The 23,788-nt window shown below is 36.1% G+C and overlaps 1 protein-coding gene across 1 annotated transcript; it reads right to left on the bottom strand.

Annotated features, from left to right (window-relative positions):
- Nucleotides 1-23,784, bottom strand: PNPT1 (polyribonucleotide nucleotidyltransferase 1; the record flags this gene model as incomplete). Its single annotated transcript, XM_026066563.1, has 29 exons — nt 1-1,151; nt 1,819-1,977; nt 2,393-2,440; nt 3,698-3,776; nt 4,310-4,365; nt 4,447-4,553; nt 5,583-5,666; nt 6,179-6,262; nt 7,937-8,000; nt 8,095-8,166; nt 9,202-9,311; nt 9,422-9,475; nt 10,567-10,656; nt 10,744-10,810; nt 11,542-11,578; nt 13,097-13,167; nt 14,596-14,698; nt 14,796-14,892; nt 15,049-15,106; nt 15,443-15,494; nt 16,037-16,223; nt 16,491-16,604; nt 17,335-17,382; nt 17,465-17,528; nt 18,146-18,195; nt 19,232-19,337; nt 22,372-22,446; nt 22,755-22,815; nt 23,720-23,784. Coding segments are annotated over 28 exons (2,259 nt in total), but the record flags the coding sequence as incomplete, so codon positions are not given.
- Between the last annotated feature and the right edge of the window lie 4 nt (nt 23,785-23,788).

Genomic DNA, 23,788 nt, shown 5'->3' with positions numbered 1-23,788 from the left:
TAGGCCAGTCATTTTTTTCTTTAATATTTTAACTTAGGATAAAAAAAAAGGCAAAACAAGTCTTACTATACATTCACATTTCCCCTCTCTCAAAAGTTTATTTTTTCTGTCAGGAGGTCCAGAGCCCACTTGCCATCAGGTGAGAACTTGATTTCCTTATTAGGCCTCCCTACCAATTTGAGAACATGAGAAGGAATACCTCTGATTTTGAAAGCCTGTACTTCTCAGTAGAAAAACAAGTAATTCTGATGAGCCCCTGGGAAACACTTTGAAGTCTAAAAGAGACTGGTGAACCCATTGATAGAACATAATCAAATAGAAGAATTTTGGCACTCAGCGTGGAGATTTTTTGGGGGAAGATTTATCATATCAATTGTTTATTCCAAACCAATTATTTTAATCTTAATGTTTTTATTATATATATTTTTTTATCTTAAAAAAGATAAAAGATCTTTTATCTTTTTATCTTTTAATCTTAGTGTTTTTATTATATATTTTAAAATTCAGTGTTAATGATCCCAGAATAAATGATCAGGTTTCAGCCAGGTTCTTTGTTTTGTCCCCCTTTTGGTCAGATATTTTAGCATCACTGAAGTCAGAACACTGACAGTTATTGATGTATTTATCTGAAACAGTGTCAGTCATGTTAAAGGTGATACTTCTTGTAAGTTTTTACCTTTTGTTCAAACTTTCAATCTCATACACTGAAATGCCAGTAATGCTTTGGCTGGCCACGTGTGCCTTTCAACTCCATATCTCATCACTGGCATATCTCATCAGCCAAGCAAATAGGAGAATTCCTTCTCCAAGGAAACAACTGTTAAATACTTCTCTCTTATTTTTGCATTTTTATTTTGAAGTGGTAACAAGAGGAATCTTAAGCACTGAAATGTATTTAAAAAATAAATAATCTGCTCTCCAGTCTATACAATTCCATGTTCTTAGATTCTCACCTATGCTAAGCAAGATAAGAGCTTTGTTTGTTTGTTTGTTTTTTTGTAAAGAAGTTTTTCATCTGTTTGAAGACTTTGAAGTTCTACATCACCTTTAAGTGCAAATAGCTTCTATTTTAAAAACATGATTCACCACCATCCATCTGCAGATTCTAGTGAAGATTGCTTATATTTCCATGAACTATTAGGCCTTTTCTCCTGAAAGAGAGAGAAAGTACTCTGTAAGAAACTAATTATACAAATTTTATTAAGTTATCATTGGTATGTTAGCAATTCCATTTGCCAATCTCATTGCATAATTTCTCTTAATTTTATGATCAGACACCTTCCCATTCTAGTGGCTTCCTAAGGTGGGAAAAAAATGCATACCATAGCTTTGGGGAAAGTTTAAACCTAAGTCTGTCATACAATCAAATGCCTGTTTAGGAAGACTAGTTCTAGAGAAGAGCTTTGGGCATTCCAGTAGTTAACTTGGAAGTTTCCACAAAGCAGCTTATTTCCTCTTTTCCCTTTCCCACGCTGTTCCTGCCCCTCCCCTCATTTTTTTTCTTTTTTTACTAGTGGAGGGAGAAAAGAGGGAATGCTTACATAGATGCTTTATGTTAACAAGTAAGTTCATTTTGGAGAAAATACACTGCTTAGAATGCCTGAAAGAGTCCAGGCATTTGAACCAATTTTATAATATCTGCCTCTTTACAGCTACAAGATAGGAAACAGCAGTTCCTAACTTATGATATGATAACTGGCCAGCAGTATCTGTACACCACTGAAGTACAATATATAAAGAAAAAGTGATAAAATTCTCTACAGTAGTTGCAATCACAGTGCAGTACTGAGTGGCGTAAAGTGGTCTCCAAGTCCTTACCGGTCACTGGGATGAACTAGATGGCTGTGGAACTGCACCTCCCATGACAATGCTATTTTTGTCAGTAAGGGTCTTGAGCACAGTTGTGGCTGGTGACTGAAGAACTTTACGTGAAAGCCGCATTCTGCCATCAGTTGGGTCACGTCCAAAGTATTTAACCTGTTAAGAAAATATACCACTTTCAGACCACCACAGTTATGTTAAACTATTGTATAAGAATGATCAATTTAAAGAGCAGAAAATAGCTTTTTCCTTAATTTTTTTTTGACACCAAAAATATCACAAACAATAGGCACTATTTAACCTATACTGCTCAAATATCATAAACAAAAGGCACTATTTAACCTATACTGCTCAATCAAGTCAGTTTGGTACATGGATAGTAAGAGATATTAAATAAATAAAATTCTGATGATTTGAAATGATCATGTATTTAACCAGCACAGAGGGAATCTGATATGGCAAAATATTTCCTTCATAAACACACACACACACACACAAAAAAAAAATCACTTAAATACTAAAATATGAGCAGCAGTTTGTTAGCAATTTAAGGTTAAAAAGAAACAAATACCTGAATTTCTTGGCCAACTTCTAATCCCAGGGCACTAGGATGTTTAATCTAGAACATAATATTTTTCAGAAAGTTTTATTTAAGTGTAAATGAATACATACAAGCATATAACTGAATCTTCCAACTAGACCACAAAATTTAATCTGTTAAAAATATACTTATAGAATCATGTTTGCTTTTGCATTACATTATGGTGAACAGCAAATACAAAATGCCAAAAATACCAATAGCTGTAAAGGAAATATTCTTTCAGTTATAGCTAATCCAAATTACCATTCTGTAAATAAGCAAGGTAGGAACTCTGCCTTGAAGTATCTCATCAGTCTGAGATAGAAATAATTTTTTACTTAAAAAGTTTTTGTCAATTCACCGTGCAAAGTTGATGATGTTATGAGCACACAGACAAACAACCAGAAACTATTAATAGATGCCAGAAACTACTAATATCTGTTGGAAGAGGCAGCCAGCTCACAGGAGGATCAGGAACCAAGCATGGACACATTTTCCTCACAAACAAGGCAGGAGGTAAGCTTCTCAGCAACGTATCATGCCCAGGACTTTTGACTGACATTTGCTACCCACTACGCCAAGAAATAAGACCATCAGTAGATCTATTTATTGTTTATTACCACGCCAAGAGACTGCAGCAGGAATGTAATTAATGGCTCATGTATAAAGTACACTATCAAAAACATAACTGTCAATTTACCATTAAATCACTATTAAAGCTTACTACATCTGCATCTGTTAAAATCCAGTTTTTACTTCAAGTCACTCCATGTTTTCCTGCCAACAATGCACACACGTTTTCCCAGCACTCACTCAATCCTTTCTTCAGTGCTTGCCTCTGTTACTAATCTGAATTTCTCCTAGCAATTTATGACATCAGGTTTTCAAAAGCAGAACAAAACCTAAGCTTGTACAGTTTCCTCTACGCTATGTTTCAGACAACTATAGATGGACTAAAGTGGCTAAACACAGACTAATGAACAACTGGTTTATATATGTTACATATCAGAGGATATTACAGACCTAAAGAACTTGATGATGTGCATAAAAGCATTGATAATAGCCCTGTAGCTGGCATACAGACAGAGCTACACGCAGCTCTAAGCACAGTGTAAGCAAAGGTTAAACAAGAAGTGAGGTGCTGCTAAACTAACAAAGCTTTTAACATGAAAATGGACTTTAGAACTCCAGTATGTTTGTTATAGCTAGTGTAGACTATGTTTAATGAGGCTTTATTAAAAATAAATAAAAGAATTTTGTTTAAAAGTTTCTAGTTTATAATTATTTAAGTAGTACCTTTCTTTGATCAAGTTGTGAATTATGAAGCAACACTGGTGTCATGTTTGGATACAATTTTACCATCACTCCAGAATCTCTGCAACAGAAAACAGCATAGTTATTCCAAAATACATCAACAGAAATCTGTATGTAGCTTATTCTGAATGCTGACCCCAAAGCAAGCATTCGTAAAATTTGCTCAACAAAGTTTTACTTATCACTTTTTAAATCCTCTAAACAACCATAAGATGTCTACATATCTACCCTCAATTGAAAATGGATGAAAATTACTTATTTCAGGACACTACATTTCAAATAAGCATCATATCCAAAACATGCCCTTGCAAAAAAAATGAAAAGCAAACTCCCGCCATATCTCTAAGATACAAAGGTGAAAAAAAGTCCTAAATTTTAGAGACTTTCTGATACAGCAAAAATAAGCAGCTTCATTAAAGACAGACAGTAACATTTTCAACACAGAAAATACCAGGAATGATGCAGGTGCCAATGTCACCAGCATGAGTTTGACATCCTATAAAAATGAATTATTTTACAACATATCTATGTATCAATAATCTACATAAAGAAATACTTTCTACTTCTACCTCAAGTTCAGAGCACTTTTCATACCTAATTTCAGTTATTGTGGCTGTATAGACTGCACCAAATTCCAAATTAAGTTCCTGCTGTAGGGAAAAAAACAAAAACAGTAAGACAAATTCACAAAATGCAAACAGAAAAAGCTAACAGCAAAAGTCTGTCCTTACATCATCTTTGCAGATTTCACGGATAAATTCTCTTGCTTCATGCATAGCGCTAGGTGTTGGAGCAAACACAGAATATGTCTCTTCATCCAGCTGACTTAGAGTTACACCTTAGAAAAAGAATTTATTTAATGAAAGGATTTAGATGCACATTGCTGCTGTTTCAGCAAGCAGAAAATTCACATCCACACTAAAGACCTGCACAGGGCAAAATTATTTAGCACAGACCCACTAAACTCTCAGATTCCTAATCATTTCAAATATTCTTCTTTGGATTAGGATTAGGCATTGGACAGCTTTATATATAATTGTACAGAAACCATTTTATAGCTATGCTTGCCAAATAACTGGACAAACTTGTGCTCCACATGGAAACTTTCACATTTGCAAAACTGTTTGTTATGATCCTTTAAAGACATGAAAAAATTCTTGAACAATTTAGGTTTTTAAGAATGAGTTTCAGAAGCTGCATAGATTTGATCTATACTTGAACATATTCATAACAGATCAGACTTGCTTGACATCACTTCTCCTTCAACACTATATGGAGGATTATCCCCAGATGCACAATTAATTCTCTCTTCCATAAGCCCTGAAAGCCTTTGTAATGTGCACCAAACTTCCGGCAAGTCCCACCGCAAAACAACCCACAAGCACTTCTACAAAGAGAAGCTATATAGCTAAGTGCTGAAGTGAGCTTTACCTAATCCTTCAAAACATTATTTATATATAAAATCAAAATATAGTAAAGATTCAGATTGTACTTAACATTGGAACAGCTAAACAGACAAGGCTGAACACAAATACTGTTATTCAGTCTGGAGCATAAAGCGAGAATTAAAAAAAGGACCCTATTCTTAGTAGTTCTTCCTTTCTACTTCTTAGGATGTTGTCACTGAACCACAAATGCCAATTCTACAGACAGTGGTCTACAAAAAAGTTTGAAAAGTTTAAGTTTAGATGCTTCTAGATTCTGAAAGGGCATATAAAGGTAGCACTAAGATTCAGTAATAGCTGTGCTAATAACACCCATGCTATCAAGATCCACTATTTAAAATTACACATTAATAATTTTCATATAGTGAAGAGAGCTAATATAATATTAGCATAAGTTAACACGGGCAGCGAGAATGCCTTACCTGTCTGTGCTTGAAGTTTTTTCAAATTGTAGGCCCCAGGACCAACAAATCGTAACCTTTTTGATAGTGGAACATGGATAGTTTCTGAAAGGACATTTAAAGATACTCTGAAATGCTGAATATAATAGTTTTGAAAACTAAAACAAAAATTAAGTCTTTTAGGTTTCTTTTAGGCATTCTTTTAGGTTTTAATTTTCTATGGCTAACTATTATCTACTAAACACTCATTAAAAATACATTTAAGAACTGAAATAAATGAAAACAAAGAATACAACTATTTTGATGAGTGTAAATTCCCTTAAGCCATACCATTATTGACATGTATGCCTATCCTGATTTACGGGAAGTTTCACATGACTCTTCAATTTAGTTCTGCTTTTCAGTATGTAGTGAAATGGTGCAATACTGCCTTTCAGGATAATATAGAACAAAAACTCATCTCAAAATTTCTAAAGAAAAAGTAACCCGAGGCAGGGGTGAGAACGGGGAAGAACATATACCAGATATTCATTGAAAAAGCTGTTTTAATCAGCAGCTTATTGTTAAAAGGTAACTAAAAGAGACATCAATTCATATCAATGAGCAAGTAACATTACCTACAACAGGCCCATTTTCTTTTCTGTTAGGTCTGGGTTTTGCCAGTGTTTGGTTCATAATTTGTAAAATCTCCCTCTTTGCAGCTGTTGGGGGTGGTAAGAGAGGAGGAGGGAGAAAAGAAGAATTTTGTATAAGATTAAAATAAAAATACATTTATGTTGTTTTCATTATAAAGTAGATACGCATCCATTCTTAAAATCTGCCTCCTACCTAATTTGACAATTTATTATGGTAAATTAATGCATTTCCAGGTAGTATACCTTTGCTGCAGTATATCATTCTGCTCCGTATGTACTAACCCTTTGCCTGCAGTATATTTACTGATTACATGCAGCCACCTAGAACATTACACTGAAGCATAGAAATGTATGCTATTATTTAAATAAATCAGTAAGCGCTGATAAGAGCAACAGTGTGTAGATTTGATTAGTTATGCTATGCTGGCCCATAACTTTAGCTGTTCTGCTTGAAGCAATACACCTTTGAATTGGAAATAATAATTATTGTGTTTTAATAAGGGTTTTCCTCTTAAAATCTTTCTAAGCTACAATCAAGTTGAAAATAATCTCTTAGAACTAGTTAAATCCTTATTAATGCTTTTAGCTTCATCTTCTCACATAGCTCTGGAATATTTTAGCAGTACATRTTAGAATATATACAGCAATAAATTTCAATAATAAATATACCTGAAATTATGGTAAATGAGAAATCGTTTGTTGCTCTTTTTATAACATACTTCTTACTCCTACACATGATCCTACTTGACTAAAGACATCTAATAGGATGTTTGTGTGTTAGTATAAATACATTTCACAGTGTTATAACACTTTACCTATGTAAGTAGCAATGGGTGCCTCTTCCCTCTCCCAACCTTCACCAGTTAAAAGCAATCCAGAGTTTCAGCATGTAAAGCTGCATTGCAGCCTTTAGTACCTGTGTTATTCATAGAGTATCTAGCTGCTACATCTTAGCCATGCTGATCTTAACCATGAACTCCCTGAGATGATATGGAAAGGACTTTTATTTAACTCCTGGAACTCACTGCCACATAGACATTTAAAAAATGGTCAGAAATTGCTTCAAAGTTAGTTTGGAGCTTATTTTTAATGAAGCTTATTTTTAATTATTTTTAAAATGGAGCTTATTTTTAATATTAATTTTAATAAATCTTTCTTCCCACCTCACCACATATGGTTTGAATACAGCATGATGAAAATTTTATGAAGTGATGTGGCTTAGTAATATAGAACTTGTTCACAACAGTGAACTCCAAAATACTGGATGCAAATGTTTCATCATATATTCCTCCATCCTGATGTTGTTTTGTAGAAGCAGGTTTTCTTCAGTTTGCTATGCCACTAACTTTATTGCTTTCTTCAAAACGAATTATACATTGCACTAAATTGATGACCCTTACTACCACACCTTTTGCATGTGTCATTTTTAATTCCCTTTTAATAAAAAATATCTCAAGGAATAGTAGACATTTTCATTGACAGTAGGTATGACGATATGGCAGTTAAGTGTGCTGGGAATGGCCAGACTTTTTGGAGAATGAATGCTCTCCTCTGACTCAAAAAAACCTATTTTTGTATGAAGTGCCTATATTGAAATATAACGTACAACACTCAAATCATAGCAGTTTTCAGAAGATAGCAGCTTTTTTACAACATGAGAATAACAAAGTTGTTAATTTAATTTAATACAATTTTTAATTTAATATAATAAAATGGGTGCAAACACAAACATGGACATACCTGTGGCTTGTTGAATAGCTTCCATTACAATTTTTATTGGTATTCCTGGTAGTTTTAGATCAACCTGACGTGAGAAAAGTTAAATGACATCAATATATAAAGAAAGCTTTTTTGGGGGATTCTAAGTTTCACTTTAAGAAGATTTAATGTTATGATACCTGCAAGGCAGTTATTCCTTTATTAGTTCCCGCCATTTTGAAATCCATATCACCATAGTAATCTTCAATTCCCTACCAGCACAGAGAGAAAGAAAACAAATTGGAATAACTTATGCCAGTGTCACATCATACTAAAAGTATATCCTATGTTCCAATAAACCATAGAATAATTTTGCAGACTTGAAATCACTTCCAATACTCAAATGTTTTTCTTTAGCCTTATTTCACTGTACCTAGGTAACACTGTGCCTTTCTCTCCCTGTATTCTAACAGCTTTTGTGGACTAGTTTCTGAACAAAAAATCCACAGTTAATTTTGTATCATCAATAGCTGTCAATGGAAGAAGGAGCAGCAGCATGACAATGTGCATTTTCCCCAGCAACTTTGCCAAATGCTTATTTGCTATCCAATATATTGATTTTTTTTTCATTTTTGTAAAGTCTTTTATAAGACTGGACAGTGATGTAGAGAAAGAAAACAAGGAAAGGTTCTTTTTGCTTACTTTAAAATCAGAATAGTCTCCTCATCTAGTTCACCACAGAACTCCACAAACAGTTGAACTGGTACAGCTAAGAAGGCAACACTGAGACAGGAATACGCAGAGAAAGGACAAAGCCCATTTGTAACAGCACTGCCTCTAGAACCCTAACCCCCTTCCTGCCGTATGTACACACACCCAGAGCTAAGTTCTTCAATGGATATTCAGAATTCATTTTCTAGCTATGGTGAAGGCAAGCGTAAGCCTCACTAACACCCTGTCATTCAAATGATTAGATATAAAATGCAGCAGATGAAACTAAAGTATTCGGGAGTTATGAATCTCTTTCTTCCAAACAGAAAAGACAAAATTAATTGGAAACAGTTTATGAGAGCTTAAAAGAAGTGATTGAGTGATGACACAAAACTAAGATGCATGACTGGACATTCTATAAAGATTTTTTGAAGTAATGGAGGAAGTTGGGAGACAAAACAGAGAAGACAAAACTATTCAATATTTCCAATAGTGTGTGTTCCAGAATTAACAGGATAAATGATGTTGCAAGAGGGCATAGGAGCTATTTTATAGGATTAAGCAGCAATAAAAGCAGCTATGCTAGAAACACTCACCAGGATGTCTGTCAGTAAACGATAATCCTCAAGATCACCATTTTTCTCCAGACTGCATTTGGTAACAAGACCTATTGCTACACCTGCCACTGCACTTGATACTGGAACTCCTAATAGTGGTAATTAAAAATACATTTTTATAACCTTTAGACACTCCCAAATTTATAACCCATTAACACATAACATACTTCATCCTCTGCTTAAGTTCCACATTTTGTACCTGCATCCATTAATGCCAAACTTCCACCACATGCAGATGCCATTGAAGAGGATCCTACAGAGTTAGAATACAGGGGAGGAAGTATTAAATATTGATCAGAAGCATCTGAAACGAAACTTGCTAGTGATACTCCTTCAGTGACAGTTTGAAAATTAACCTTGCTGCTAGCCAGAAGATACTATGCAGCAATACCCAATACTACAATAAAATAATTGCATTTTGCCAGAAAGTTTCTGAAGCAGAAATATTTTTAGCAAGAAACAGGTAAAATAGTTTGAATCTTTCATGATACTAATGCCAAAAATCTCAAATATCATGATTAATTTTAGGTATTCTGGACAAGGAAGCAGGGAGCTACAAATGGGACTCCTTCCCTTTCTTCACCAATCTCTTCTCCCAGACATCCGATCTCACTGAAGTGGTAAAAAAAGGAATCTGGACCTCAAAGAGCTCTGCCACATAGGGGAACCTGTAATGTAAGTGTCACTGAGATCGTACCTTCCCCTCATCCCTTCTGTACAGGTTCCTCTACCCAGGGCAGATATGGGAGAAGATAATGTTATTTTTCTCCTGAAACCCATGGATCCCCAGCTGATTACATATACATTGAAGCTACATTCTAAACCAGCTGGCAAGAGGTCCAGGCACATCTGACTAATGGAATAAAAACAGGAAAACAACATTGTTCCAGCTCCTTTTCTCCTTTCCCAGTTAAGCAGAAAGGTCAAATGGATAGTATTCCCCCAGTTCGGGGAGATGGGAAAGGACACACACACAGATAGGAGAAATTCTCTTTAAATCAATGAGGGTACCAGCTGCAGTCAACATTGAAGAATGGATCTCAATCTATTCCTCACTCTGTAGCACGCAAATACCCCCAAATGTGATTTTGTTAACCTCAAATTTATGTTTACATCTCCTACTGATAATGCACTGTTACATGAATTCAAAGGCAGCTCTATTATTTGTGATTCTACACACCCTTTTCATCTTAAGGACTTCAGGCAATAGAGTTACCAAGATTAAGAATCTTGAAAATGAGAAAAATTAGCTAAAATGTCTAGAACTCAACTGTCAAACTCAGGCTATCTTAAGAAGCAGACTTGGTCTCTAGCACTAGGTTAAAAGTAAGAAAATCATAATACCATTTGACTCCAAGACTTCAGAAGTAACTCGTATTGTGAAGGGGAAATGCTGGGGAATAACTGGTTTCAAAGCTCTCTCTGCAAGTGCACCTGTTTTAAAAATACAACATGATCCATAAATAAAAACAGACAAAATATTAAAACTGAAAGCATTAAACTTTTCTAGCCTTAACTTACCATGTCCAAGTTCTCTTCTGTTCACACCAGTAACTTTACCGATCTCATTAGTTGCATAAGGAGGAAACTATGAAGAAAAAAATTTGTATACAGAAAATCTACTAGTATTTTTTTCATTTTAAAACATCTTTGAATTTTTGTGCATCTCATGGAAAAATAGAACAAAAAAAAAAATCGAACAACTAAATGACTTCTGTCAGTCACTTAGTTTGCAAAACAAGACACAGCTTAGGCAATATTTAGTAAATGTTTTAATTCCACAGAACAAAAGAGAATAAAGCAGTTGCAAGGCAGCTGARGAACAAGGTAACAGGCTTACTCCAGTTAAAACTTGTCAAATAATATATCAGAAAACTTTGTGTTTCTGTCATTCAGATAATGCCTATTGTGTGTATGAAATACTGCAAGCAAGCTCCAAAAGCTGAGAGAGAAGTGATGGAAAAGCACTTATTTACTATTGGTTTAGTATGCTCTCTGAACATATTAAAAGAGTTTGTTAAAATTAATATAAAATTAATAGAGCAGGTATAATCTTTTCTTCAGTACTATCCTATACTTAACAATAAGGAGAAAACCCAACGTTATTAAAAAGGCTGTATGAAATGGCAATTTGTGAATTGCTTAATGCTTTTTAGAAAATCAGGGCTTTTGTTCAAAAGATGCAGCATAAATACACACATGAACTAGAATTAGTAAATTTTAGCAAATCATCTAGAGATCTTCAGAAGTGAGCAGTTTCAGCTTTAAAGCAAAACATGAAGCATCATGCAGGAAGCTGTGACACACAGTAAAACTCACCTCATAATGCAGCATGAAGTTTTTATCTTTTACTCCACTATCAAATAAAAATAAGACCATGTCAAAAATGAGCAACAACCAGTATTACATATAATATGCAATAAGATTATATTGAATTATGCATACAAATGGAGCAACCACAAAGAGTGAATTGACAGCTTTGCTAATTACCCATATTTTTTCCCCAAAATTTTATTGTAGTATATGAATTTAAAAACATAGTTTACAAAGAAAAAAATGTCACACTTTAATTGTAGTCATTTAAACAGCTTCCCTAGATAGAATAGGCCCTATCAGTGCTTTATGATGACTCTGCTACACCAAAGGGAAGAGAGACAAACTTAAAGAACAGCAGCATCCTTACAGAGAGAGAACTGCACACATTGCAGTAAGCACTCAGCAATGTAAGCACAAAATCTCCATAACTGCAAAACAGCTCTTGGTTAACAACAACAAAAATAATATGTGGTCAAAAAAGTTCTTTAAGAGTCAAGTCTTGTGGTACTTGACAATAAATACAAGAAGCTAATCTATATATACATAATAAAGTTGCCTCATATCAAGACTTGCATTTAATCCTATATACAGGCCATTTATCTCTCATTCATGAAGCATCCTACTGATCATTAATTTAAAACTATTATCTAACACAAACTAATTTCCAAGAACAACAAAATTAGAGAAGATGAACAAGCACCTCTATGCCAAAACATTTAACTAAAGTAAAGCTGACACACTAAGATGTAAAAGCTCCCAAACTGGTGAGATGAGATCACGGAACTGCAGCTTTAAAGGGATGGAATTTACCCTCCCCAACAAGTTAGCTGTCAGCAATAAAAAAAATTAATAGCAGAAGGACTTCCTTGCTACAATGTAAGTTAAGTTTTCAGGATTCCACTAAAAGAGAATACAAACAATTTTTTCACCATATGAATAGTTTTCCTTTGAGACAGAATTAGAAATTTATATAGGCTGATTCAGCTGGGGAAAAAATACATTCATCCACTCATTTTATTTTTTCTGTTTGAACCAACAGAGCTAGAATCACTGCTCACTCAAGACAAAACTGCACTCCATGGACTACGTAGATCCAATCTATCAAGCAAAACTGCACCAACTTGTAAAATATAGATGAAATGGGTAGAATATGTATCAAGTTGCAAATGTGGCGATAATTCTTGGAACAAAAAGAACCAACTTTTGCAAGTCATTTCTTCTAAAGAGACTTGACATACGTACACAGTTTTACAGATTTAAGTTCAGTGCATTATCTCTCTCAAAACCACACTGGACGTTATTTGGAATATTCTCCGATTTCAAATTTGTGTCTATTGAATTAATGTCAGCTTAACTAAAAACAACTGCCAAAATGTTTTGAATATGGGTCACTTACTTCACAGCCTAATTTGACACGTTTTTCAGTGCTCATGAATTCGCATGCTAATATTCAAGGAACTTTTATGAAATGTATTTAAATGCTCACCCTCTTTTTTTAAAAAACAAACAAACAAACAAACAAAAAACTACTGACAAAATACCAGAAAAATACACATACCTCACAGCTGTTGAGATAAGATCTGATTTTACACTTGATTCTAATGAGTCAAATGTAACTGTACAGAGTACCTAGAATAAAAAGATAGAGGGGAAACAAACTTCTCAGACTGGTAATGATGAGCCAAAAAGAATGATTTCGGCAACAAGTATGACGCTATCGTCTATCACATCTGCAAACTTTTTTTTTTTTTTTAAACATTGCACAAACTGATTCATAATCCATAAAGATTACGTAACCTTACAAGTGCTCACGTTAAAAAAAGCAAACAAAAAAACCATGATTTATTGCTTCCTGACCTGTTAGGAGCCTAGAACATCAGTAACAGTTGCTTCGTTAAGAAACTAAATTACCTCATTTAAGGGCCAGACGCAGCCACAACACTGTGTGAAAGGGCAAGACTGCTCTATGGCATGGACTCACAGAATGTGCTATTCTCAGTGGGATAAGTAAGGGACAACAGTTAGCTTAACTGAGGAATAAATCAGTGTTTGCAACTATGTACCCCATAATGAATTAGACCAATGGCTGACAGTCTTCTAGGAAAAAGAGCTACAAAAACATAAGACCAGATCTTGTGTACCATCTTAATACACTCTATCCAACATCAGAAACAGAATCTCACACTTCTGGGAAGGAAGAAAGGAAGAAAATCTCATTAATATGATCTTATGTTTTATTTTCCTTCCAAGTCCCGGTCACACATGTTTGAATGGATGAAGTTCCTCTTAAAAGAAGATTTATCATCTCACATGCACAATTTACTATTGCCCTATATAGCAACAGCTCTGATTAAGTAGATGTTAAAAAGCTGAGTTACCCATATAATCCTATTCATCTTTAGGACAGCATATTCTACATTAAAAGTTTTTGTCTTCTGTCTCAACAAATGTCCTTTTAACATAAAAACCTAAAATCTGCATAGAGGGATGAAGATGATGTGATTTTAGACTTTTAAACAACCAATTTTGCTGTAAGCCATCCTGAATTAGAAAGCTCCCTTCTCCAAACAACCCCCCCCACTCCAAACAACCCCCCCGCCCCCCAATACCTCACAACACAAACCCTTCCCCCCAAATATCTCCCCTTCTGGCCAGGAAACAAAAATCAAAAAACCTGGACCCATGAACCTAAACAGAACACAGAGAATGTTCACAGCTTCACACGCTGGTTACCAGATGTTCTTCAGAAAGCCTGAAGATACGCTTTTGCTTACCAGACTCTCTGGACACATATGCTTCGAATGTTACCCTGACAGCTCTACTGTCCATCCAGCAAGCAGCTAAGTTTGGTCTACTGTCTTAAGGCACCCAGATATTTTTAAACTGAATCTAAATAGCAGAAGGTCCAGTTTTCACTCCCCTGTACAAGTGACTGCTTTCTAGACTTTATTATTTGAACACATAAGAAAAAGGAAATTTCAGTTTTCACAGGGAAAAACACAAATCTGTCAGCTGTTAATAATTATGCTTAATACTTCTGATGTTTAAGAATATTACCTGTGTTTGACCTCTCTGAAATAATGCTGATCCATGAAGCATTTTAAACATGTTCACTTCACATCTAATATCTCTGATGGAAGTCAAATCTCTTCCATCACACCTAAAGTTACAAGGGCAAATTATGAGATCAAAGAAACTATAGCCTTGGATAAAATGTTGTCAGAAATAATTTTTTAGTTTGAGTATGATATACTCACCTTCTATATTCATTCAGAATAAGATTTCTAAAAATATCCTTTGAAACCACATTAAAAGATTCCATGATTTCATAAGGCTCAGCCTCTGGAAATTTTTCTGGATATAAAAAACAAATTGGAGTTAAAGCTGGAAAATGAACTTCATAGAGCTTTTACTAAAAATAACATGGCCAACAAAGAGCAAACTGTAACCCTAAATAGTGCTAGTTCAATTTAAGCGTTTTCTAAATATTAAGAAAGCAGAAAATAATACCTTTCAAATGTTCTTCTGTTTCAAGTCTTATTTTGTTAATTGCTTCATCTCTAGAAATCTAGAACACAAGATTTGCAAACAGTTAACTCTGTAGGGCAGATTTTTTTTTTTTAAACACTTCTGCAAACTGCAAAAGTCAAGGAATAGGACCTCCACACAACTTCTGACAAGCAGCAATAATGAGCTGCAACAAATATCATATTGGTAGATAGGAAAGAAAAGAATTTACAAAACATTTATTATTGCTATTATACATATTATATGCAGAACCTAAGAAGTTTTTATTAACTTTAGCTTAAAGAAATTAAATCTTACTACGGTTTCATTACAATATTAATTAAATCATATTTGAATTAATTTTTTTTTAAAAGACAGYACTTATGATAGTACTTACTTTATCATGGCTTGAATCTGTGAACACTGCATAGATCTTGTTAAAAGCAAGTCTTTTGGAAGAAGAGACAGAATTTTTGAAAACACACAGCTTAAAAAACAATTATACAATTAATTTCTTTCGGGAACTAATTTTTTTTTTTCCCCACTAGCATTATTAAAGTACCAGGCTCTGGCATTTTTAGATATTACTAGCACCAACTGTCCTTGCTGCCTGCTCCCCTGCTCCAAACCACCTCCCTGAGGTTATCACTTCCACAGCAAAGCTCATACAAGCCAGTGTATCCTGGCTCCTCTTGCCACTGTTCCACAGGAACAGCATATTAACTTGCAGTGTTTTCAGGCTACTTGTTTTGCCCTGTATTTCTCACTAGGCATAAGAAGAGAGAGCTGAGGGCTGTGTTCCTAACTTTCTATGGAAAAAGTTGTAAGAAATTCTAAATGTTCAAAACACACTGTTTTGTTAAAACAAACAAAAAATTCCAAAACTATCTGATCACAGATCATTAAATTCCTGACTCACAAGGGTTAACTGAAAAAGCATTTTGACTCACTTTAACACAATTTAAACCCAAGTTATTTTTTCTGAACTTACTTTTTTGCACATTCCACAATCTCTTCAGGAGCAACAAATAACTTCTGAACAGTTCTCTTGACAATGCCTTGTTCCTTCACTAGCTGTTGAATTCCCTGAATTATTTGCTGGGTATGTTTCACCCCTACTTTGATGGCATGACAGAAATCTTGTTGCAGTATATTCTCAGCTGTTGCTTCCAACATAACTATTAACAGAAAGTTAAAAATTAAATGAATTACTATTACATTTTTCAGTAGCAACCTGTTATTCAACCAAGGAAATACAGATTAACATCATACTGCATAAATATAATGCAATTTAATTTACCTAATAAAAAAATGCTTCATCACTATTGCTTATACCTACTATTGAGCAAAGATACAAATTTCAATGATTAAAAATATCTGTAAAGAGGCACCTACTTCATTTTCAAACTAAACACTCAACAGATTTTCATAATTAATCTACTTACCAACTTGATTTTGTGGGGCACCAGCAACAACTAAATTTAAAGTGCTAGATGACAATTGTTTTCGAGTTGGATTGATAATAGTTTCTCCATCAACCAGTCCTACCCTTACTGCACCTACAAAGAAATTCCAGAAACTTATTTTTGCAATTATATGGAAATACCTTTTGGGCATCATTTTACTTTGGAAGTTATACTTCTAAAAGCAATAAGGAAAGATAAGAATTTGCTTGAAAATATTACCATATTAGTTATACATTAAAAACAATTCTGTAAGGCAAAATAAACTATTTTTGATTTTTTTTTAAACTGAGTAGTATTACATACAATGTCTTAAATTTATTGTTTTTAGTTGAACACAGGTTTTCTAGAAATAAGGCAGGTAAAGGAAAAACACAAGTAAATATTTTCTCTGCTAGATAGTTCCTCTTTCCATAAAATATTCATAGTGACATAAAGCTCTTGGGTTCCTAGAGAAAAAATGCTCTTATCCAGCCACTTTCTATGCAATGACCTTCAAGACTAAGTTTCTTCAAAAATCTGAAAACTTAAGGAAGCTCTTAGGAAAAAAAAAAAAAAAAAAAAATCCTTACATTACTGATCTGTATATTAGATCATTAATTCTAGGTTATAAAACCTCATACCAGGGCATTTAGTCCAGAAAATATAATGTTTTCCAGTGCAGTAATTCCAAGCAGCTTAAAAATGATTTTCAGTACTTTAAACAAAAATTAATGGCCCTTAGATTTATAAATTCTTTTAAAGAGAAGAAAGAAAAAAAAAAAAGTAGTGAACTGCGGTCTAATTCTTCCATTAAGTCGCTCATCATTCCAAAATACGTACTTACCAATAGGACCATTCCATGGGATATCAGATAATGCAAGTGCAGCAGAAGCTAGAATGAAGAAATTTAAAAAAAGAAGTATGAAAAATAGGATTATATTAAATTACAAACAATAATTTTTAAGTCTTCTTACCTCCATTAATTGCCAGGACATCAGGATCATTGACACCATCTACTGCTAAAAGATTACAAAGGATCTGGCATAAGATAAAAGACAATGAATAATTTTGAGCCATAAATTTTTAGTAAATGTCAATACAAAGCTAAGGAAAATAAAATACAACATTCTTCATATTTATATAAACTTACACTACACAAGGAAAACCTGTTCAGTTATTTAAACTAGAAAGCTCATGAGAAAAGCCCACTATTCAGACACCTAAAACAAAAGCAAAATGTATAAGGACTTTTCTAAGTTTCATTACTGCTTTCGCTGAAGATAAAGTGAACAGAAGGATGCCTGATTATAGTTTATGTATAGTTTCTGTGAATATTTTGAAGAGCTTCCTAAGTATTAAGCCTTTTTTTTCCCTCCATTGTACAGAAAACATTATAATTGTCTCCTGTACCTCTGCAACAAAATTTGGGAACTAGCATGTGATAAAAATACTCTGAGACAATGACAATGAGAATGACAAACTGAAATGCAGAATTACACTGTCACATTGGTTTTCAAAACATAATCCCATTCCGGGTGCTAATAAAAACCGCTCTTCTTAAAATAGCACCTGCATCATGCGTTATTTCCACTGGACATGCCCAAGTTTTCCATTCTGAAAGGTAGCTACAGTTAAGGACAGTGAGCATGACTTACCTGTGTATCATAAAAGTAGCCTACTGGAAAGAGCGGTCTAATTGACCTATCTGCAAAAGAAATATTGAAAGTGTAAGAAATATTCAGTTTTCAGTAGTTGGTATTTGGTTCATCTTACAATAAATCCCACAAAATCATCTCAAGAAACTGACAACATAGTTTAAATAAAAAGCCCAAACAAAAAAAAAGAAGAGAAAAGGTTGAGACTCCAGAGGGAAATTTAGCATGAAAGACAGTCAACTATAAAACTTCAACAACACTCAGAGAAAAATAGGTGTAGGGGTGAAGATATCCACTGTTATATAACACATGATTAAAAACATAAAAAGAATAATCTTCCATGTTTTACAATACATATAATCTATTAAATAGTATTTGACTAGAAACGTCTTCAATGAAGAGACAGGAGACAGTCTTCAAACTGAAAAGTATACAATGAAAAGCAACAAAAGCAGATATGTTCAGCATGTTGCATTACTTCCACGACGTCTAGATTTTCTTTTAATTTTATTTTATTTCAGTCTGTAGTGTACTAATACAACTCTGTATAGTAGTCCAGGACTTGTAGACTGTTCCTTGCCCTAACTCTTCTCATTGCTGCCTTAAAAGGCTGACGTACGTGACATCAATTTTAGTTGACTTTCAAGGTATTATCTCATTGATGAAACAGTTTTTTAGCCATGATTGAGATGACTTTTCAAACAGGATCAGGAGGAAGAGAATGTATATGTACAGTCAATAAGTCTGTCTCTTTGTATTTCCGAATTCAGTTTGGTTGTCTTTTCCACCTCTCCTGACAAGATGAGCAACTACAGAGGTTAACATCTCATTGGGATGAGATCTTAGAAACAATAATCGCAACAGAGGTGACTATAGGCACACAGCCCCAGCTCATTTACTATTTTAAGAATCAATCCTAATACACTTTAACAAGAAACTGCAAGCATGTTTTCCTCTGGCATTTCTGCAAAAGCTATCAACTCTGTAACAAGTTATAAATTACTACTCCTTATCAAACATTCATGAGGATATTATAAAATAATTTTAAAAATCTTAAGCCGTTGTAGATGAAATGTTTTGGCCTACCTATTACTCTGCTGGTAAGAATTTCTTTATCAGTGGAACCAAGTTCTCTTCTTAGATAGTTTGTAGGAATTCTTCCTGCTGCAGCAGCTTTCTGACGATAGTCAACCTTTCAAGAACAAAACAGGGATTCCCAAAGAAAACAGATCACTAATTTCATAGTCACAGAATCATTCAGGTTGGAAGGGACACCTCAGGAGGTCTCTAGTCCAATCTCCTGCTCAGAGAAAGGTACATACTGAATTCAGATGTTACTCAGAGCTTTGTCAAGTTGGATCATGAGAACCTCCAAGGATGGAGACTGCAAAACCTCTTTGAACAACCTGTTCCCACGCTTAATTATCCTCATTCTAAAAAATCAGTCTGGAACCTTTCAACTTATATCCTGTTTTCTCTCATCCTCCTGCTGTGCATGTCTGTGAAGGGCCTGGCTCTGCCTTCTCAGCAACTTCCTCATAGGTACTGGCAGGCTGCTATTAGATCCTCCCCAAAAGCCTTCTCTTCTGGTTGAAGAAGTCCAGCTCCCTCAGCCTCTCCTCACAGCACAAGTGCTCCAGCCCCCAAGAGTCTCAGATGACCTTCATTGAGCTCTAGCTTATTGATCTCTTCTTGTACCAGGGGGCCCAAAATAGGACACAGAATTACAGATGTGGTCTAATGAGCACTGAGTAAAGGGGAACAATCATTTCCCTTGATACACTAGCTGGGCTTCTATTGATACAGCCCAGGATGCTGGTGGCCTTCATTGCTGCCAGGCTGCAGCGGTGACTCATGTTTAGTGTACTGGCCACCAGGACCTCCAGGTCCTCTTTAGGAGAGCTGCTCCCCAGCCAGTGAGCCACCAGCCTGGACCACTGCAGGGGGTTAGTCCACCCCCAGCACAGGACTTTGCATTTACCCTTACAGAATTTCACGAGGTTCCTGCCAGCCCACTCCTCCAGCCTCTCTAGGGCCCTCTGAAGAGCACATTTGTTTCTGAGCATATTGACCGCACCCCCCCGTTTAATGTCATCTGCAAACTTGATGAGCATGAATTCCAGGTCACTCAAAAGTATTAAATGGACTATGTCCCAGGATAGACCTCTTGAGGAACTGCACTTTTATTGGGTCTTCAGGTAGACTATGAGTTGTTAACCATTACCTTTTCAGCCTCATAATCCAACCAGTTTTTCACCCACTTAGACTATAATGTATGAACTTGGACAGTGTAGCAAACCATTAAAAACCTTGCTAAAATCAAAGCTGACAACATCCATTGCTCAYCCTTCATCTACAAATCTACTCATTTTATTGTAGAAGGCAATCAAGTCAGCATGATCTACCCTTGATAAATCTGTGCAGGCTATTCCCAATCACATACTCTTCCATGTGCCCTGAAATGCCTTCCAAAAGGCATTTCCCACAATTTTCCAAGGGTCAGAAGTGTGGCTGACCAGCCTGCAGCTGCTAAGACTGTCCTATTGCCTTTTTTGAAAAGGGATGCACATTTGCCTCTTCCAGCCATGGGGACCTCCTCCCCCCACCTGTCTCCACCAACTTTCAAAATCACAGAGAATGGCCATGCTTTGACCTCAGGTCAAGATTTCTCAAGAGTTATCTGCCTAGATCCTCTTCCACTCTCTGTAGTTCCTCTCCTCCCTGTACCCTGTCTCTAGTTCAAAGGCCTGGGAGACATTGTCTGTGAAGATGGAGGCAAAGCAGACATTGGTATCTCAACCTTATCTGTGTCCACTTGTCATTAAATTGCCCACCCCATTCAGCAGCAATACTAACATATCAGTAGAAGCTCTTCATGTTGCTTTGGACATTGCCAGTTTCAGCTCTGGTTGAGCTTTGACTTTTCTAAAACCATCCCTGCATGTCTGGGCAGTATTTCTGTATTTCTCCTTGGTAGCCCGACTTCTGCACACTACCTTTTTGCACTGAAGCTCAGTCACGAGCTGGTATCCTGACACGTCTACTCATTTTTCTGAGTATCAGGATAGATTGTTCCTGGGCTTGGAGAAGGCCATACCTGAAGACCTGTCAGCTCTCTTGAGTTACTTTGTCTATCAGAGCTGCCTGAATAACTTTAAAACCGCTTTTCTGAAGTCAAAAGCCTGTACTCTGTGACTTGCCTTCTTCGCTTCACACAGCATCTTGAGCTCCACTATTTCATGGTAGCAACRGTCAAGACTGCCATTTGTTAAGACATCCCTAACCAGTTTGTTCTTGTTCATGAGTAGCAGATCCAGGAGAACATCACCGTTTCTTGGCCTACCTAGCACCTGGGTTAAAAAGTCATCCCTTACACTCTCCAGAAACTTTCTGGATTACTCATGCCTCACTCTGCTGCCCTTCAAGCAGATGTCACAGAAACTGAAGTCCCCCATAAGATCTAGGGCCTGCGATCTGGAGCCTTCCTCAAGTTGTTTTAAGATGTCTTTGTTCACTTCTTCATCTCACAACAAACTTCAACCATAACGTCATCTGTACCAGCCTCTCCTCTGATTCACACCCACAAGCTGCTGCTTCCAAAACACTCCGTACATTTGAGCTGCTCCTTCATGTAAAGGCACTTGCCCCACACCTGCCTGTCTTTATTAAAGAGCCTGTGTTAACCCATTACAGAACTCTAGCCACACCAACTTCTTCACCATGAATCAGTTATTCCAATGTCACCACAGACCTGTATCCAGATGCAGAGCTCTGGCTCTCTGTCATATCCCTAAAGTTATAAATAAGAAATGGCTTTGTAATACCTTTGAATAAATAAATCAGTATAGGTGGCAGCAACACATTTTTTGTTTGTAATTTACTTCAGTATAAATGTAACTAGTATCTGCCAACTCCAAAATGCTGCTTCCACGCTATTATTTAATTACATTCATGGGCACAAATTGAAATACAGGAAATTCCATCTGAACATAAGAAAATTTTTTTTACTGTGATGGYGACTGAACACTGGAACGGGTTACCCAGAGAAGCTGTAGAGTTGCCATCCTCAGAGATATTCAAAACCTGACTGAACATAGTCCTGGGCAACCTGCTCTACCTGAGCCTGCTTTGAACRGAGGGGTTGGACTAGTTAATCTCCAGAGATCCCTTTTAACCTCGGTTATTCTGTGAGGATCTATAAAACAAATTTTGTCATCAGTACTTACCACTAATGGCATAAATTGAGATGGAGAAGGCTTTGTTTTACTGACTGCTGTGACCATAACTGCTGTGTCACCTAGCTGGATTAAAAAAATAAAAATATAAAAAAAATTGAAGTTACTTGCAACCAAAGCATTATCTTAAGTTCTAAACTTATTAACAAATTAGATCTCCAGTTCAGAGCATTTTCTGCAGAAAGGCAACCACATAAATCTATGCTTCACAACAGTTTTTTCAAAAAGATCTTTTTATACAAAATAGACAGCTGTACCTTCATTAGGGATTGATTTGTATTTAAAGCTCTATATCCCTTTAATAGGCTCTGATATCCCAGTAATGTTAAGACAGAGAAGTTTAAAAGTTGCACCACTTTTTGAATATATTTTACCTGAACAACAGCAGATCCATCAGCAAACCTAGCAAGTTTTCCAGAGGACAATTCCATCTTTCTATTAGAAAAAGATAATCAGTTACTGATGATGAATTTAGACCATTTTACTGATAACTCCTGCATTCATCTACAGCATCTATATTAAAGGATGGTGGCTGCATTTAACATTAGATATAAAATTTTTTATTAGATATGGAAATTGGAACTCTGTGATCACAAGAGACCAAATGCCCTTACTTTAATGTAATTTTGCCTCAAAACTCCTGTTTTTTTTCACCTTGAAGCAAAGCCTTTCAGACACACACAGCTTCCAGGTCAACTCTAACCTATACATCTCCAAGACTACCACCAGTATCAGGAAGTCAGTGACTATGAGGTATCTGACAGATGAAAACCCATTTACATCAGATGTCAGCTAGAGTCGTAACAGTGACTTGAGGCAGAATGCTTTGCCTCACATTGGAGGATGAATGACCTTCTTTTTCTAGTTTATTTTAAAGTCTTGCTAGTAGAAAATACATGTACACACTAAAAAAACACAGCGGTGTACCTGCACAGGAAAAGGGAAACTACGTTTCACACACCCACAAAACACATTTTCCCACCACAATTAGAGAACTACTGCAGAATATGTTCTCTTCCAGATCTGAAAGAAATAGGTTCTGCTCTTCATTCGCTGCAGAAACATAGCAGAGGAATTTAAGTGACAGTTTCTCTTCGCCCGTGCTCCCTCGGGCACCCCCGGATGCCGAGAACAGCCCTTTCCACCGACCCCAAGGGCCCTGCGGGCCCGGCTGCAATATCAAGGCTTCCCACCCGGAGCCGCGGGTGAAAATTAACTTTTCATCCCGCGCCGCGGCTCAGCCTCACAGAGAGGGCAACCCCGGACACCCCGCGGGGACACCGTGCCTCGGCGCACCTCTTTCCCCCGCCCCCGGCCCGGCCGCCCGGGGAGCCCTCACCTGCCCCCCACCTCCACCGTCACTGTCCGGCTGGGCCCGGCCTCCCCGGCGGCGCCGCGGGCGGGCGCC

Source organism: Apteryx rowi, unplaced genomic scaffold (genome assembly GCF_003343035.1).
Source record: "Apteryx rowi isolate R43461 unplaced genomic scaffold, aptRow1 scaffold_243, whole genome shotgun sequence".
In the NCBI taxonomy this organism is placed as follows: domain Eukaryota; kingdom Metazoa; phylum Chordata; class Aves; order Apterygiformes; family Apterygidae; genus Apteryx; species Apteryx rowi.
Note: the sequence above shows the minus strand (reverse complement) of the source record. Positions and strands in the feature narration are given on the sequence as shown.